The sequence below is a fragment of the Ascaphus truei genome, chromosome 5 (genome assembly GCF_040206685.1).
Source record: "Ascaphus truei isolate aAscTru1 chromosome 5, aAscTru1.hap1, whole genome shotgun sequence".
NCBI lineage: Eukaryota > Metazoa > Chordata > Amphibia > Anura > Ascaphidae > Ascaphus > Ascaphus truei.
Window position 1 is genome coordinate 140,991,772 of NC_134487.1, and position 18,254 is coordinate 141,010,025.

At 42.6% G+C, this 18,254-nt stretch overlaps 1 protein-coding gene across 2 annotated transcripts in view; it reads right to left on the reverse strand.

Annotated features, from left to right (window-relative positions):
• The window catches only part of NEURL1B (neuralized E3 ubiquitin protein ligase 1B), a 66,109-nt gene extending 48,195 nt beyond the window's left edge, over positions 1 to 17,914 (reverse strand). The window contains exon 1 of one of the 2 annotated variants that reach the window (XM_075600986.1): positions 17,632 to 17,914. In XM_075600986.1, coding sequence (XP_075457101.1) covers positions 17,632 to 17,662 — 31 coding nt within the window. In that variant the 5' untranslated portion in view covers positions 17,663 to 17,914. Of the gene's footprint in view, positions 1 to 17,132; positions 17,564 to 17,631 lie in introns of those variants that run through there. The other variant, XM_075600987.1, reaches the window with a different exon arrangement.
• Positions 17,915 to 18,254: the final 340 nt, after the last annotated feature.

Below are 18,254 nucleotides of genomic sequence, written 5' to 3' on the forward strand. Positions count from 1 at the left end.
CGACTATTAGGGTAGCAGGTAAACAACATCTGATGAAGGCGCTTGTACCCCGAAACATAACGCCATAGCCTCACCCCAGGGTTACTCCATCATTATTTTGTGGTATGATTATCCTTTGTTGAGATTGCATATGCTTTATATTTCTTTATTATTATTATGACTGATTATTTGCTTTGTTAATTTGCATCCTTTGTAATATATTTTTGCATCAAAATAATTTTTCACTGAGTGCAGTGTCATTTTGGATCTTCAAGGACAAATTCATACCTTTTTTTTTATTTATTTAACATAAGTTTGAAGCAGGGGGTCTCCGGAGCTAAAGCATATTACATTTCAGCTCTGGGGATCCCCCGCTGCCATAGAGACCTCCAAAAGGGGTTGGCGGTATCTTGGCAAAGTTTAAAGCTCCCGCATCACGAAGGCCAATAGGAAGCCGATCCTTAACATATCCGATCCTCATCACATCATGGCTTCCTTGCAGATGAGCACCGGGTGTATACCCAATCTCTTACCCCAAATATAGCCTAACAACTAACAAAAGATGGCAAACATCTGTAAAAAATTTTTTTTCTAATCCTGCAAAACTACACTGCTTGTTACAGAAAGGTGTATAAAGAAAAAGGGGAAAGTGTGCAACAAGTGTATCATAAAAACAAAATCAGTGAAAAGCAATTAGTGCCGTGAAAAACTCAGTATAGAGACACCAAACACCAAGATCAAGTACTCAAGGTGGATCAATCACATGCGATAAGGTCCTGTTAACATTACAGTTCCTCTAAGCCAGCGTTTCCCAAATTGTGGGTCGCGACCCGGCACCGGGTCACGGAAGCAAAATTGCCGGGTCACAGCGAGGCTGGCTGCACGGCGTCCCCCCTCCCTCCTTGCGGCGGCCCCCCTTCCCTCCTTGCGGCGGCCCCCCCTCCCTCCTTGTGGCGGCCCCCCCTCCCTCCTTGCGGCGGCTCCCCCTCCCTCCTTGTGGCGGCCCCCCCTCCCTCCTTGCGGCGGCCCCCTTTCACTCCTTGCGGCGGCCCCCCCTCCCTCCTTGCGGCGGCCCCCCTCCCTCCTTGCGGCGGCCCCCCCTACCTCCTTGCGGCGGCCCCCCCTCCCTCCTTGCGGCGGCCCCCCCTCCCTCCTTGCGGCGGCCCCCCCTCCCTCCTTGCGGCGGCTCCCCCTCCCTCCTTGCGGCGGCTCCCCCTCCCTCCTTGCGGCGGCCCGAGGTGAGGTGCGGGACAGTGCTGAAGTGGTGCAGGCTGCTATCGCTGGGGTGTCAACGGTGATTCGCTGACACGGGGTCCTACTGCAGCCCCGCATCATGATGTTGCCGCCCATGACATGCTCCGCCCCCCACAGGACACGATGCCCGGCATGATAGGAGGTAGGAAGTGGTGCGGGGGCGCACCTGTGCCTCCGTTCCTGGCGCTCCCTTCCCCTCAGTCCCCTTGGTGCAGGAGAATGGCGCAGGGGGTGAGCAGTGGTGGTTGCGCGGTCGCTGGCGTGAGGCGTGGAGCCGCCTGCTCGGATCGCGGGCCTTTCCTCTCTCCCCCCCCCCTCTCCAGTCACTCACATCCGTCGCTGCCTCTGTAATAAATTGTGTGTGTGTGTGTATATAGGGGAGTGTATCTGTGTATGTATGTATCTGTGTGTATGTATGTATCTGTGTGTATGTATGTATCTGTGTGTATGTATGTATCTGTGTGTATGTTTGTATCTGTGTGTGCATGGGGGAGAGAGTGTGTGTATGTATCTGTGTGTGTATGTATCTGTGTGTGTATGTATCTGTGTGTGTATGTATCTGTGTGTGTATGTATCTGTGTGTGTATGTATCTGTGTGTGTATGTATCTGTGTGTGTATGTATCTGTGTGTGTGTATGGGGGAGAGTGTGTGTATGTATCTTTGTGTGTGTGTGTGTGTGTGTGTGTATGTGTATGTATCTGTGTGTGTGTATGGATCTGTGTGTGTGTGTATGTGTGTGTGTGTATGTGTATGTATCTGTGTGTGTGTGTGTGTGTGTGTGTGTGTGTGTGTGTGTGTGTGTATCAGCCACAGCCACTGTGTGTATCAGTGGCTGTGTTTGTCTGTGCAGGCCAGCAGTGGCTGTGTTTGTTTGGTCTGTCTGTGTGAGTGTCTGTAGGTCAGTGACTGTGTGCGTCTGCGCTGGTCAGAGAGAGGGTGGGGAGGGAGAGAGAGAATAGAGGGGATTGGGAGAATATATGAAATCTGTATGGACATTTATAACGGTTTTATTTTACCTATAGGCGATAAAAATTTTAGTGGGTCACGAAGGAGAAGTTCAAAAATAACCGAGTCACGGAAAAAAAAGTTTGGGAAACGCTGCTCTAAGCGTGTATATACAGTAGGTCTGCAGCTGGCTCAACAGCTCTCAGGTGCTAGAAGAAAATGAAGCAAAAAACAGCACGACACTCATCCTTGACTACCTCACCGAGGAGACGGTTCCTGTGCCTACCGCTCTGGGAGTATCGCGTCCATCTGTATGGTGCTTTCCGTCAAGCAGAGATTGGCTAGCCCTCAATACATCTGGCGTGAGGTTGCAACAAACCAGTGAGTTTGTTTACTTCGTGTGTTCCCAGTTTATCGTTGGACTATAGGTATGTTAGGGGTGATTTCACATGCTACGGTTTCTGGGCTGTCTTTATTACATCACCTTCACCTTCATTAAGTGTTAGGTTACCAAACCAGTATGCTACACCGAGTACCTGTCCATTATATTATGAAAACACTCTCGAGGTTCGCTGCATGAGAGAGTATCTTTTTACAAACAATCTTTCTTGTGTCTGTATATTGGTCCTTAGCACCACGCTAGTTCTTTATTGTCATCTGTATTACTTACCCGATTTAGATAAACAGTATAGACAATACGAGTTCTGACTTATTGGATGTGGAGTAAAGCAATTTGCATTCTTATACAGAGTACATATTCAGCCATGAGCGCTACAAATTCAGAGTTACTGCATTATTATTTGCTCAGCTAGGAAAGAAGTCCTGAATAGATCCTGTATAAAGTAGTATGTTATGTATTAGTTGCTACAATTTTGATATTCAGGATTTAAAGCTACAAATCAGAAAAATGACTAAACTTCTGTCTTAAAACAACAATGTTCCTCCTTACACAACTGCGGTTGCCCTGATCTTATCAGCGGTAATCCTATTTCTGGGGATCCGCCAGTTCCTAAAATACCAGCATTATATTTGGCCAGTGAAGGAGAAAAAGAAAGGAAGATGCCACATCATCTCTGGGTGACACTGGGGATTTATTTTGGTTGCCAGAGCAGAATGGATTGTTCACCAAGGTTAACATGTTGTTTAATGCTGTACAAATGCAAGATTTGTTGCCAAATGGGAATATGCTGGACTGTTTGCAGTACGTTCCCTACCCCATTCAGAAAATAAGAGGTCAAAAAGAGTAATTATTACACAACTCTTCAGGATGTTGACTGCTTCCTCCCCCCCCCAAATCCCAATCGGCATTTTGGAAAATTTGTTTTGCGCCAAGACTGAAAACAGGAAGGACTCTTCCCACCTCACACTGATTTACAAGGAAGATCAGCTTGGAACAGAAAGCGATCAAAGCCACTGTTCTGTACATACAAAGTAATCATGTAATCATGCACACGCCTTCCCCCTGGAGCGACAAAGAAAAGAAAGACATATGTGCTTTTACAGTTCTATTTACTTTTACCTAAAATGGCCCAGATATGCTTTATTCTAATGAATTAAGGTGCAGTTCAACTGGCAACGCAACAAGCCAGGCAAGAAAAGACGAGACTATAGATTTATCACCCTGTTTCTGCAAGAGCCTATGTCAAGACTGGATAAATGCAGAACTTTTGTGGAAGAAGATCAGAAGGCCGGGTTCAAGATCCAGTGTTTATTGTGGTAGCTTATACAATTCAAGAGGAGTAGTCTTGTAAACCTTTCATTTCCATAAACATATTTATTGCCCTCTTGTTCATCGGTTTGTATTCTGTACTAGCAAACTACCCTTATTAGCGAGATCCATGGTATACTAGATTAACCAAATATTACATTGTAAGCTACCTGGCAAAAAATCATCAATTGTGCCTGTACTGATGTACTATGTGTACAAGGCAAACTAAAGTGAGGAGCATGTGTTTTGAAGTTTGAATTTTGTCTCAACTGGGCAAATATGTTTTGCACAAAGAACAACAAAACTGGTAGGAGCAAAACCTGTCAACAGCAACAAGATACAAGAATTGAACAGCAGTTTATACACAGGAACAGATCTAGACATGCTTTCAGTAGAAACCATGTTAGCACTTTTCCAAATGCAGGTGTGACAGGTCCAGAAAATAAAAGTGCTATCGGCAGTAGTGCAAAAATCAAGCACATGATAAAAGCATTGAAAAGAGACAAAGGGATATGCAACATGTCATGGTCTACTGCCAACATCATTGAAGAATAAGCCAAAGGTGAAGAACAGAAATTAAATGTTTTAAGCACTCACAAAATGCAAATAAAAGTATATTAAACCAAACACATGCATACCTTTAAAAGTACAAGCTGTGGCAAATGCATTCGAGAGCGAGATTATAAGAGTTGCATTAGGTGGTGGTACACTGCTGCCATTCAATGCAGTCTTTCCTATGTATTTACAGCTGTTACCAGGCGTGTGGCTAAATTTAACCAATCAGAAGGAAAATGTGACACGTGGAGTATTTGGGGCATGTTTAAGGTTACAGAAAAGTACATCTCACCAATTCCTCAAACCACATTGAAGAGAAGACATTGGCATGTTATCTAGCAGCAAGAGCTAGTTTGTTGTATTCTTTTATGGTCTCACACCTGTTCTCCTACCATCATCCCAAAGGAATTCAAAAAGACAAATATTACCGAGTGCTGCAAGAGAATGTATGTGAGTAATGACTGTTTGGATTGAAGAGTTTAAAGTCTAATTTTGGGGTGCCAGAGACACAGATAAAGAAACGATCTTCCTTTGAAGGCAGTGTCAATTTACCAGCAAGAATCTTTGAATGAAGGGAACTTGTGCCATTTGTTTTTGTTTTAAAGAATAGGGGGTATTTTAAATAGAAATTGAGAGACTTTTATGTCTTTTAAGGATAGGCACTTAAGACCCGTACCTAAAATCTACTGCTTGTGTCAAACGTAATTCTGATGTAGATATCTTCATGATTAGCAGCAACAAAATGTTGTCAGAAGTTACATTAATTTGGCACCTGTGCAGATCCCGCAGTTTATTTTTCTGTCTGTAGAGAATGAACATATCCATTCTGACTTGCACTGCTGTTTAATTACCATAAATTCAACTCCACAGACAGGTAAACAGAGAAGCATGTAGGTGACTTATTCCGTGTTTATCTTAGCGGTTTTGCTGACAATGTTAGCCATAATTCTAACCATCACATGCAGATCTGAAACAGCTTGGTACCCCCTAAGCCTTATTTGCAGTTCTTGTTCATGAGCATGCCTATGTATTCATATATATTAAAAGAGAATCAAAAAAAAAAAGTTATTTTATGAATTTTCATTATTTGTCGGTTATCCCCTTAATCACGGTAACTACTTTTTTTTTCTTCTGATGCTAAAAAAATATCTCCGCGAGACTCGTACAAGGACTTTATAAGTCCTCCTGAACACGACACTGGAGCCAAATGTTTCTGTACTCACCCAAAACCTTTTCAAATGAGCAAATCAGGCCTGACCACTCCAACTTAGGCATCACTCTCTTTCCTCATTATGCAAGTAATTAAGTTACTTAAACATATATTGAACGTATAATCAATTATGAAACAAATATTGCAATGATAGAAAAGTTATAGCTTGGTTGAGTTCTTTCTTGTTAGTGCACCGCCATATATTTTCTATGTATGACTGTGTATTAAGGAGTACAGGGTGCAAAAACAAAACCAGACACGATCAATGTTTTCTTAAAGACGAAACCAGTTCTGGCACTTTGTGCAAATAGTTTCAGCAGTTTCTAGCTCATTTATTAATGCACTTGAATGATCAACAATGGTACCAATCCTGTTAAGTGTACCACCCTGTAATAATAAACCCAGGCTTTCTTTTTTGCTTCTCACATATCACAAAAGGAGTGATTTCCAACTCGCCTCCTGGCCATTTTGTCAGGATGCATAAAGTAAAGATGTGTTTTCCTTCTAGTTGCTGGTTTACAGCAGACGTGCCACTCACCAATGTTTTGATTAGAAAATCCTCAAAACAAAAATGAGAACATGTTGTAGTGCCACGAGACTGACTTAACAAGACCAATGTCTATGTTTGCATGGAGTCATCCTTAGAACTTCCATGTTGCTACTTAGCTTATAACCAACCAGAAAAGAATAGGCTTAATGTGGTTATGACATAATAAGCCTGCAGGCCCATTCTCAATGCACTGCTTGGTCTTCTCTTCCATAGTCACGAACCACACGGTTTGCTTACATCCCTTCCAATTACATGTGCAGCTTGTCTGAAATTGATTTGTTTGTTGGCAGTCAAGTGATCCATGTTATCTCCCCGTCTCGGGAAGAGGGATAGATTTCCGCTAATTAAGATTGGGATGTTTACAAAGTAATACTTCAACAAGGACATTTTAGGATGAGTCCCTTAGACAAGAGGATGCTTATGAGGTTTTGCCAACACCTCCCCCCCTCCCCAGTCCTGTGATTATGGAGACAGAACAAAGTGAGTATTATAGAATGTGTCTCTTACCCGACAGAACCAATGAGCAGTGAAAGTAAGTTCTGTTTGTGCTAAGCTGTTCCTGGAAACGAGAAATGGATGTTTCTCTAGAACCTAATTTCTAATAAAACAGTGGGTCTGAAGATTGGAGGTTGTGGGACGTTTTAAACGATGAATATAATAATGCTTCATAGATGAAATTACAATGTAATCTATGAAGAATGCTCTCCTGTTTGGTATTTTTGTAGATGGTGAGGTCTCTAAATGGACCAGCATAAAAGGCTTTCATAGATCAAAGTATTATTTGATCTATTAGGAACGCTCATGTTGATAATTTAAAAAGTAAATCCCAACCTAAAAACACAGCTTCGAAAATAAACGAACCAAGCTCCTACCACTGGTTAAAGAAAAGGGTGAGGTGCAAGCAGGTACTGACGGATCCCCTTATCCAACGAATCCAGCAACACAATGAAAGTCAAACATACCTCCACAAAGCATGTTAAGCAAACAGAACATTTATATTGAAAAGGGCATGGCAAGTTTAAAAAATAAAACAAAAGAAGATAATAATAAAAATGGTCCGATACGCTCATCATTTCTTCCTCTTGCCAAGTTAGCATTGTTGCCAATGCTATTAATGTCATTATATTTAGAGGTGTATGAAAAAGTAGATTTTCTTTACACGTATGTATGTAAATGACTAAGATGACAAAAGTAGGCAGCACCATCCTTAATACACCACAAGATAGCAAAGAACCTACAATCTAGTTACTGGTATGGACAGCATATAAAACGAAGAGTGACTTGGTCAGAGTCATCCCAAGTCGACTTTAATGTTACAAAACCCAACACTATTATTTTATTTTGGAGACACAAAAAAAAAATTATATATGGTTCTCAGCTGTGCGGGAGCTCCCCTTTCTGTGTGTAGCTATATGGGTTGCACCAATTATAACGGCTGCCAGGAGATTCAGTGATTAACGTGTTTATTTCATACTAAACTTTCTGTTCAACATTCAAAGGACCTTTCACGAGATTTTAAATATTTGGACAACAATAAAAAGGTATAAAGTAAATAAATGTAAAGCTATTCATTACTGAACCACTTTGGTGACATATTCGATTTAGAACCCTTGCTTTTCACAGGCCATTGTTGCCGTCAAACACTGCAGTAGTTAGGATACCCTCACATACCATGCATCTCTACCAACACAGTGTCAAGGCTATAAAAGAAGGGGTCAAATTCTTAAGCCTAAAAAGAAGCTGTTCAGATGAGCTGGGCACAAGTCTGACTATCTTCACAAGTGCCAGATCCCCAAGAAACACTAACATTTACAACACTTCAAAGAACCAGAGGAATTAATGCAGGTTCATAGGGCCTTAAACAGACAAATGTGCAGCAATGTGTAAAATTAAATACAATATACAGTAAAACTGTGTCTCAAAGAGAGTCACACAGAAATGCTTGTCGGGGTTAGGTACAGTAGTTGAAGTTTTAAAAATGCAAAGATTTTTTCGTTGCAATAAAGACTTGTTCAATGTTACTAGGTTTCATAAACTGTTGTGTACAGCAAATAAAATATCCCCGGTGAGCACATTCACGTCTCAAACAGCTCTGCAACCCTGCTTTTCACCATTATCTTTTAGCTGCACAGGGGTGCGCAAACTTTTAGTCTGCACCCATACCTGCTCTCCTCCTCCCCTTTCCCCCCCATTTACCTGTTCCCTGGCATTTTCTGACGTCACAACATCATGTGACCCCGCGTTGCCATGGCCACGTGTGGCCAGAAGCCGCCAGAGACCAGGTAAGCGAGTTGCAGAGGCCTCGCGCTCGCTCCCCCATCATTTAATGTAAATGCTTTGGGGAAGAGTGCAAGACTTCTGTTAGCGCCGCGCCCCCCAGAAAATCATGCGCCCCCCCAGTTTGCACTCCCCTGTCTTGGCAAATAGTGATTCCACTGCAGCCATGGTTTCGTGGAAATGACATGCAAATGAGCACACAGTGTCACTTTTTACTTCCTGTCCATTTTAACATGGACCCCCTATAAGCTTATGTCTGTTGTATTGCTGTAAAACTGGAGTGCAAGCTTTGAGCTCACTCATATTGTGTATGTCTAAGTGCAAGCTTTGAGCTCACTCATATTGTGTATGTCTAAGTGCAAGCTTTGAGCTCACTCATATTGTGTATGTCTAAGTGCAAGCTTTGAGCTCACTCATATTGTGTATGTCTAAGTGCAAGCTTTGAGCTCACTCATATTGTGTATGTCTAAGTGCAAGCTTTGATGCAAGCAGCCAAATAACTGGCGCGGAACATGGGGCCTGCAAGAGTCTGAAGCTAAATACTTTCTGTGTCTATGGCTCAAGTAGTGCCACTCATTTTTTACCAGTGTTTAAAAAGGTACAGTCCCACATGCGAACAAAAGATTTTAACAAAGAAATTGGCTTCCTGCAAAGCTTCAACCTCCCCTATTAAATAATTCAGTTAGTTGCTTCTTGTATACAAATGAGACCATTTATTTTTTCTTTGGGTCTGTTTGAGTGTTACCTAGAAACTATTGTTCACTTCCATTACCTCTTTAAAATTAATGATGTTGTCATCATTAATCAAACGAAACAACAAAGTCTTATCACAAAGAGGGCAGCGAGAGACTAAAAAACACCCCAAAGCATTTGGTTACTACAAACACAAAGGTTTAGAAAATTATTTCTAAATATATTTGGAAAAAAAGAGAGACACCAACCGCCTACATTAAACCTGTTGAACAAGTGTGAAGAGAAAAGTCCTCCCTGGCGCAGGTGACAGGTAAAATCCGGTGAAATATGAGAAGGAAAACTATTTGACAAACACTTGAATATATTACTATGAAATTAGCGATACTGTGATCACCTCTAAGTGCACTGTTATTCAAGGTGTATAAAACCTGTTAACTTAATGACTCCCACGTGTTTAGGATGTGCTAATAACGTGAAACTAAAATATAGAAATAGTGATTATTGCTGCATAGTAACACCTCAGTGTATCTGATAGGGGGTCAGGCCCTACTGAACACCATTACATGCCAGGGGTAAAGGGTGGAATGGGTGCTCCAAAGTCAGTGGGACTTCCGATATAAATGTCCATAATAATTCATCAGGACTGGTAGACAGAGTACATAACAGAGTTGGTTTACTAGAAAAATGTGATATGTGAGTCACCAACACCTACGTCTCCTGAAGGTGACCAACTATTCTGCCAAAAGGCACCCTAGTGACACCTCATTGGAGACAACACAGTGCTAATAACGGTACTCATCCATAATAATCACAAGTAATTAATAAACTAATCTTACCCACTCCATCTGTCTGTCAAGGTCCTGCATGGTCCATCCAAATGGCATGCAAATCTGTAGGTAGTAATCCAGCTAGAGAAGAAAAGAGCAAAACACTGTTTTGCTCTTTTCTTCTCTGACCATTACATGCCACACTGATCAATAGAAAAGAGGACATAACTTGCATTACCCCTAGTACAGGGTGATAGTTGTACAATATGATTTATATGAAAAAGATTGATACCATAGCACAATAACGTATAAAACTTTACAAAAATAACATATAAACACAGACTGTTAGAATCACACTCACGGATTCTAACGTACAAATGCGCAGTTGTGAACTTTATGGCCGTCACCAGCCTTAGCCTCCGGTTTGGATGTGGGGTGCCTCAGCTGTTTTGGGCGCCTCTGTGTCTCCTCTTTCTATTGATCAGTGTGGCATGTATTGGTAATCAGTGTGCCATGTATTGGTGTTCAGTAGGGCCTGACCCCCTATCAGAAATCGCTAATTTCACAGTAATATATTCAAGTGTTTGTCAAATTGTTTTCCTTCACATACTTCACTGGATTTTACCTGTGCACTTATCCGGAGCAGCAGCGCCAAGGAGATCTTTTCTCTTCACACGAATACCAAGAAGGATTTTTGGACAATCCTAAAGTCATCTAGGCTGCAGGTCTCTGGACATTTCACAATATTGGTATTGTAAATAATTTATCTACACATGATTTATACATTTTTTGACTACGGCTGCATTAGCGCTGAACGTTGTGTTATATTTCCACAATTGAACAGGTGACTGCCGTTAATAAGAGTGATCGTGTTTAAGTCTTATTTTAATTTTCATAAAATGCTTCAGATCGTAGGGGGGGAGGGGGGCAATAAGTGGACAATGGCCATCGCCCTTTGAATTCAGCCATTTTTATTTTGAATTCATTTCTAATCAAATACTTACTGTCCTGAACATTAAGTTAATTGTGCCATTATAACGGCTTTCTAAAAAAGGTAAAAAAAAAAAATTATTTAACGAACAAATTGCCCATTCCACAAGCTTAGCACAAAATAGACAAGGGCTAAATTCTTGAAGCATTGAACATGGGAAGGTTAAAAATACATTGGACTTGTCTCCTTAACAAAACACCCCCGCCCCAAAAGGAGTAAATCACCTACACTTAACCCATTAAACAATCACTAGAATTAAGTCACTTTGGCCCTACAGTAGGTAAGTATATCCCTTTAAACACATAATTACGTATTAGAGAAAACAGCTGAACTGTACATGCTCGTGAGGCAGGGGGCAAAACAGGGGGAAACTAAACACATGTCCCATTAAACTTAAACTCTTCCCTGCAAGAGGAACCCTCACAAGAACGCACACACCCTGCATTGCCCACAACATACTGTTTATATTATGCTATGGGGGATATTCATGAAACTGAGATCGCGCCGGTTGTCGTGAGACTTTCCGTGATATACAGCGGTGGCCCGATTGGCACGGGCGCAAACGGGATGGCACGGATTAAACTCATTTACCATGTCTGGTGGTTAAAGGTGCAGTTTCGCTCAGAAACCGCTGCAATGAAATAAAGAGCACTCATCCAATGAAATCTTTACCTGCCGTTTCTAATGTGTGTTTCATTTTTAACAGCCAACAACAAATATCACTGCAGTTCTCCTTTGGAGCATACATGGCAGAAAAGAATGCTGCAGTGGTTCCAAAGTTGCAGTGATCAATGTAGATTGTACGGATTGTAGAACGTGTGCAAACCTATACATTGTACTAGAATCCACAACCCAGAAATAGGACTGAAGAAAGTTACAAGGTAAGGACGAAAACTAGGCTTGCGAAAAGGGAAAAGGAACGTCCCACCATAACTACAACTTTACACCTACGTGATACACTATATTTACAGCCAGAAGTACCCAACTGAATACAGCACCCAGCACAATTTGCCTTACAAGGTGCTAGCCAATATTTGATATGCCCCTGCTAGAGCAAAGAGGTTCATAGACACACAGGGCAAAGCTCTACAGGTGCCTCTAACTGACATTTCCCTTCTGTTTATTTCAAAAGAAGCAGCCCGGCTTGCAATGCCAGCCACAGATAAAAGAGAAGGAAAAACCCAGCAGCACTTCTGCCTGAATAACCTCTCTCTATTTTTTGGAAAGGGCAGCCTTTCAAAGTCACTGCCCCTCGCGGCAGCCGACAGCGCTTTTGGGAGGTTTCATGTGGCACTGAAAACAATGACATCAAATACCCCTGCGTTTGTAACTCTTGTGCTGCTGGGGAGCCTCCATAAAGCATTAAGGCTTTAAATACAGTGGCACAGATTGAGCTAAAGGGCCAGCTGACCGCTCAGGGTATCTATGTACAGAGACCATCTGCTGGGGGCTCGCATTGTCCTTCTGCATTGAGCTTTTGCTAGCTGACTGCTTTCTCTTTCTTTATAGTGAAAACATAAAGTTACACTACATCTGAAAAAAGGCTACATGTGGTCTGTAAAGCTTATATGACAACATCAGAACAAGGAGTATACATCAGTATGAATATTTTAAAAAACAAACAAAAAAAAACGAATCACGTGTTTTTTGTTGCATTCTGACCTGTGTTTTTGTCCCTGGAGTTACAGCATTTATTGGGATTCACACAAAGTTCACTGCATGGACAAAATTGTTACTGATACCTTATCTGAAGGTTTTCAAAAATGTGACACTAATTAAGATTATCATTAACATGCATTTATTAAATACTGTCAACTAAAGTAACGCAGGGCTTTTTTATTTGGCCATTAAAGCTATTGAGAAGTAGGTTACTCAAATAATAAAAGGGTTACATTGAATTCATTTGTTTAACTGGAGGAGAAAAATGTTTGACCCATCAACTTAGGCCTCGGACATGGTGCCTCCAGCCGCGCTTCTCCGCGCTGCAGCTCAGGCCCGCCTGGTCAAGCAGGAGCTTTTAGTTGCCCTGGCAGACGAGGCAGCGAGCGCACTTGAGAGGCGGGTGGGAACTGGGGCGGGAGGCGGGGCTAGCGCACCCCGTCACGGCGCCGAAGTGACGGGGTGCCATTGGCTGTTTGCCGTCACGTGCCTGCCCCTCCTGCGCAAATTTTAAATGGAGCCGTCTCCTGCAATTCCGCACGCCTGCAGCAGCGCCTGCTAAAGCCGCACTCATATCTGATGCAGGAGTAAGTGTAATGGCTCAGCGCGGGTCAGCACTGTCTTTTTGACCAGGGCCCTGGCCTTATTCTTAATGTTAGTTCTGCTAATGCCCTCAGAAGACAAATTGAATAAAAATGTCACAAGGTGATTGGATAGACATTTAATTCTGATGTAGCGGTACATTGTCCAGTGAAGTTCTACGTCAGTGCAATTCACTGAAGTTTGTGTGTCATTTTCTTATAATGCAAACTCAGTGTTCAGCAACCCTACAATCTTCCGAGTAAACCCCTTTGCTGATAGATAAATGTGCAACGTATTGCTTTGCAGCAAGTGCAGGGTTAAAGTAACGATTGCAATCAACTGAAAATATTATCACGCGCCTGGAGTGTAATTATATCTGGAACATGTACTGTGCTTGGGAGCTCGGAGCGACTGCCCTGATTTAATTTAGGCATCTCAGCTGCTTCCTTTGTACCACTTATGTAGTGTGTGGAACAAAAGCAGCTGAGTTTCTGCAGCATCTGTCCCCTCCCAGGCTGTACAGAAACACAGCTAAGCCTTCCAAGAGCAATAGATGTTGGTCACAGCAGATGCTTGCCCATACTTTATAGCTTTCCAGTGAAGGACAAATATCACTCGCCCGTGCTGACCTCCCATTCAATTCTCTCTCAGTAATATCAGAATGACATCCCACTATTCACCACCCACATCAGCAGCACCTTTTCGTTCCACAGAATATTGTAAACAAGCTCCTCTACTCTTCCTCATACAACGACATCAGGGACACATGCCTTTCACAAGGAGATGTACAACCCACCCGCTTCTCTCACCGTGACAATAAAAATATGTCTCACTCCCTTCTAATACAAAGACTGAAAAATGTAGTCATCATTCCCTCCTCCCACAGATACACCATATACCCTGGCATTCTACTCACCACTTCTTTTCCTGACATAGGTTCACATCTTAACCCTCAGGTCTTCCTCTTGAGTCATATTATGGACACACCTCTCACAGAGACATTAGGTTGGTGCAATGTTTTTCAACCACGGTTCTTAGTAACCTTTGGGTTTCGCGGGCATCCCTTAAAGGGTTCCATGCTGTTTTCAGGTCATTTCAAAATTGTACCAAATACAGAAGACTTTACAATGCATGTGATCTCAGATGCACTATTAGAGGGGTTTAGGTTTCCTTATAATGCATGTGATCTCAGGCACACTATTAGAGAGGTTTAGGTTTCCTTACAGTGCATGTGATCTCAGGCAAACTATTAGAGATGTTTGGGGTTGCTTACAATGCATCTCATCTCAGACACGCTAATGGAGAGCGTTGGGGTTCCGCAGAATATCACAATATAATTTTAAGATCCTTAACCAAAAAAAGAAGAAGATTGAAAACCCACTGGGTTAGGAACACATACCCCTAACCCCCCTCACCCCACAAAATAGATGCACACACTGCATCTCTCTAATTACCTATTACACCATCTTATTAAGCAAATCATTCTCTCGGCTCACCACACCCACACACATTTTGAAGGCAATATAAGAACAGAATTAAAAAAACTGTTACATTATGTTTAAATTGTTAATTCCGGCCAAAGAGTTACAAATAAAACAAGCACACTGTACTCCCCTTATGCGAAACAGCTGGATTTTCTAATCCCTGGTTAAACATAACCATACAAGTAACGTAGCCTATTTTATTGCAGGGGAAACCCACAGAAATGTTCACAATCCCTATGGAGAAGACGAGTTCAAGTTTATTTTCTCACCATTTAAAACAGCAGCCTCACAACCATTAAAAATAAACAGACAATAATATAATCTAACCATGAGATGTAGAAAAAAGAAAGCAAGAGCCAATTAGGGGCCGAGTGGATGTGAAGAGGGCGGCTGCATTGTTCTCCCATGTATTCCTGAGACATGAATAACTTGTTCAGTGCTAGTAGAGCAATGCGTTATTAACCCATCTGAGCTCTGAAAGGGTTAAGGGTGCATTAGCCCCATTATTAACAGATATTGAAAGAAAACTCAGCCTTATAAACGCTTCTGTAACATTTTTACCAGCGGTTACTAAATGTAAAGTATGTTCAATTGCTTTTTAAATAAAAAAAAATTTAAAAAGTGTATGGAAGCTTATTTGACAATAGATGAAAAGGGGAAAGCAGTCATATTACACTAAACATCGTTAGACCATCTTATAGGCCATGCTTCTATTAATTTCTCAATTATTACCGGTTATGAAATGACAATGCCGCGTTTAGGGGCTTTTTAGATTGGCACAAGCTGCCAACAGGAAAGTAAAGAAGGCATACACATTATTTACAGTAGCTGAGAGGCTGCTTTATAGTTAATCTCTCACACAGATACATAAGAGAAACCTATGGCTTCTTATATAGGAATTTCACAAACATGTCACAGGGGCTCCATGTATAGTAATCTCATCCACAATACCTTTATATCAAGTGCACTGCCCCCTTAAGATTAGGATTAATAACAAAAAGGTATAAAATATCAATATTTACTAAGCGGTGCTACTGTATTCTATAAAACACCTTCTGGACGATTCAAGTGAATGGGTCTGACGGTTTCTTCTGGTGTCAAAGCTGATTTATCCTAGTGCACCGTTTAGTTAACATGGCCTGTAGTGTACAGTCATCTAAAACTGATAAAGAAATGGAAGATCTTCACAGCTCTCGCTTCTGACCTGTGCATCTGCTTCTCAAGCTCTATCTGCTTGTCATCAACTGCACCCTCACCTCCACTGTTTAAAGTCACACATGTGACAGCAGACAGTGCCCTGCCAACAGCAACACAATGAACGGGCATGAGGCAGGCAGCTAAACTAACAGCCCCCTCTTTCAGGGTGTTAAAATGACAAAGGCTTTCATGGGACAGGGACAGAGTGAACGGGAGGGGAAGGATCGCCTGTGCTTTGTGCACACAGGAGCAGGCTGTAATAAGACATTGCTGCAGATCCCTCCTAGAGGAAACCAACCCTCTGTGGACCAGTTTGATGCTGCGGGTTCCTTCCCAAAGTAGGGAATGCTAACAGGGTTATCCACATGAAGTTATTTAAGGGCAGAAACCAGATCCTTGTAGTCAGTCATGACAGGTGATACTAGGCAGTAACCTGTCATTGCAAATATGTCTAGAGAAATGGAAATGAACATTGTGACATTGGAAGCTAACTTTGCTCAAGGTGCAGCCACATTTCCATGAAGTATCACTGAGGCTATTGCACTTTTTACCCACGAGATACGTAGAAGAGGCAAGCTGTCAAGAGTTCATCTAAACCAGAAAAGCCACCTGTATATGGCCCCCTAGGGTTTTATATTACCTGACAAAATCACACTCTGATTGTTGTGCTGGTAGCTACATGGTAACAGCCGTTTGGAAGAAGAAAAAAAAATCAAAAAGTTTAAATAATGCCCCTCCCACACAGCATTAGTATGACAATTATACAGGTATATCAAATCTTCTCACACCCATCTCTTTCCTGATACCAGGCGTAAGCAGCCTCAGCAATCATACAAACCTGATTCTCTTCCCAGAGCGATCTCGTTATAAATAGGACTGAATGATACAGAAGGGTGTTGTAGCCCTTTAAAGGAGCTACATTAATTTTGGGTAACACAACTCCTGAGTGCTTTACAATCATAGCAACAAAACCATTACATAGCCACACAATGATCACCATGTTAATAATAGTCTGTGTGTGATGTGTTAGAGGTAAGGACTACCACTACTTTTAATTTACAAATCAGACAACAACTACTTTTCTATTGACTATTTTTACCCCCGCCACTTTCTATTTAGTTAAAAAGGCGTATTAATTTCAGAACGCCTTTGTACATTTCTGCCTTCTAAGCAGAAATGTTATATAAATCTTTAAGAAACAGATTATAGAATAGCTTTTCCTCAATGTTAAGTTTAGTAACACTTTTTAAACTACTTGAACCATTTTGCTAAGCACTTACCCACGGGTCTGATCATGTCCCAACATATTTATGTAAATATTCCATCAGACTTTGACATTAAAAATCTAATAACAGCCTCACACTGATCACGATTGTCAGCCCCGTGCAAGCTGGCAGCCCTCTGTATAACTTCACACATGGGAGACGGGAATAATAACCCTACCCATGTACCTGTGACCTGAGGGTCTGAGTGCCAATGAAAAATAGCAATATATCACAAACATGCCCATTTTGAGCATGGACCTGCATGTACAGACACATCTAGTGCTGTCACTGTCTGACTTGTTGCCCTGGCACCATTAATGTAACAGCATCACCATGCACAGGTTGCTACCAGCAGCATTGATAAGCCCCTCAGAGCAGCCAGCTCGCCCCTATCACAGCACACATGCCACGCTGATGCTTTCCTTTCTGCTCTGCATGGACATGACAGTGAGCATGCAGCCGGGCTGCCTGCGGCTGGAGGAGGAGGAGGATGCCCTGCACACTGGAGCCTCACCTGGCAGGGTTTTGTGCGCCGTGTTCCCCATGCTCCGAACTGACAGTGGGTGCAGCAGCAGCAGCAGGATAGTGTCACACAGCCCTGTCCCGGGCACTGAAGGTCCATTTAACCATTTGCTCCCCGGTTGTGGCGGGTGCTGCACGGGGTTCCCCTGTTGTGTTGAAGTGAGAAGATACCCCCCTGCCCGGGGCTGGCGGGCACGCGCTCTGCTCACTCCCTCGGGTTGGACAGAATCCGTGCAGCACAAGAGCCGGAGCCGAGTGACTGCTGCGAGAGCCGCCGCCGCTCCAACACCAGGGGGCGGGGCCGCCCGCCAGGGACACGCCCACTCACTCATGAGACCACGCCTATCCGCCAGCAGTAGAGTGTGGCGGGGCCGCCCGCCAGGGACACGCCCACTCACTCATGAGACCACGCCTATCCGCCAGCAGTAGAGTAGAGAGGCGTGTGCAGGCACCAAGCCCTGTCCTGAATAGATGAGGCTCAGAGTGAGTGTGAGTGAGTGAGTGAGTGAGTGAGTGTGTGTGTGTGTGTGTGTGTGTGTGTGTGTGTGTGTGTGTGTGTGTATACATAATGAAAGCACAAACACTAAAATCATCAGTTTTTTTACATTTTATTTT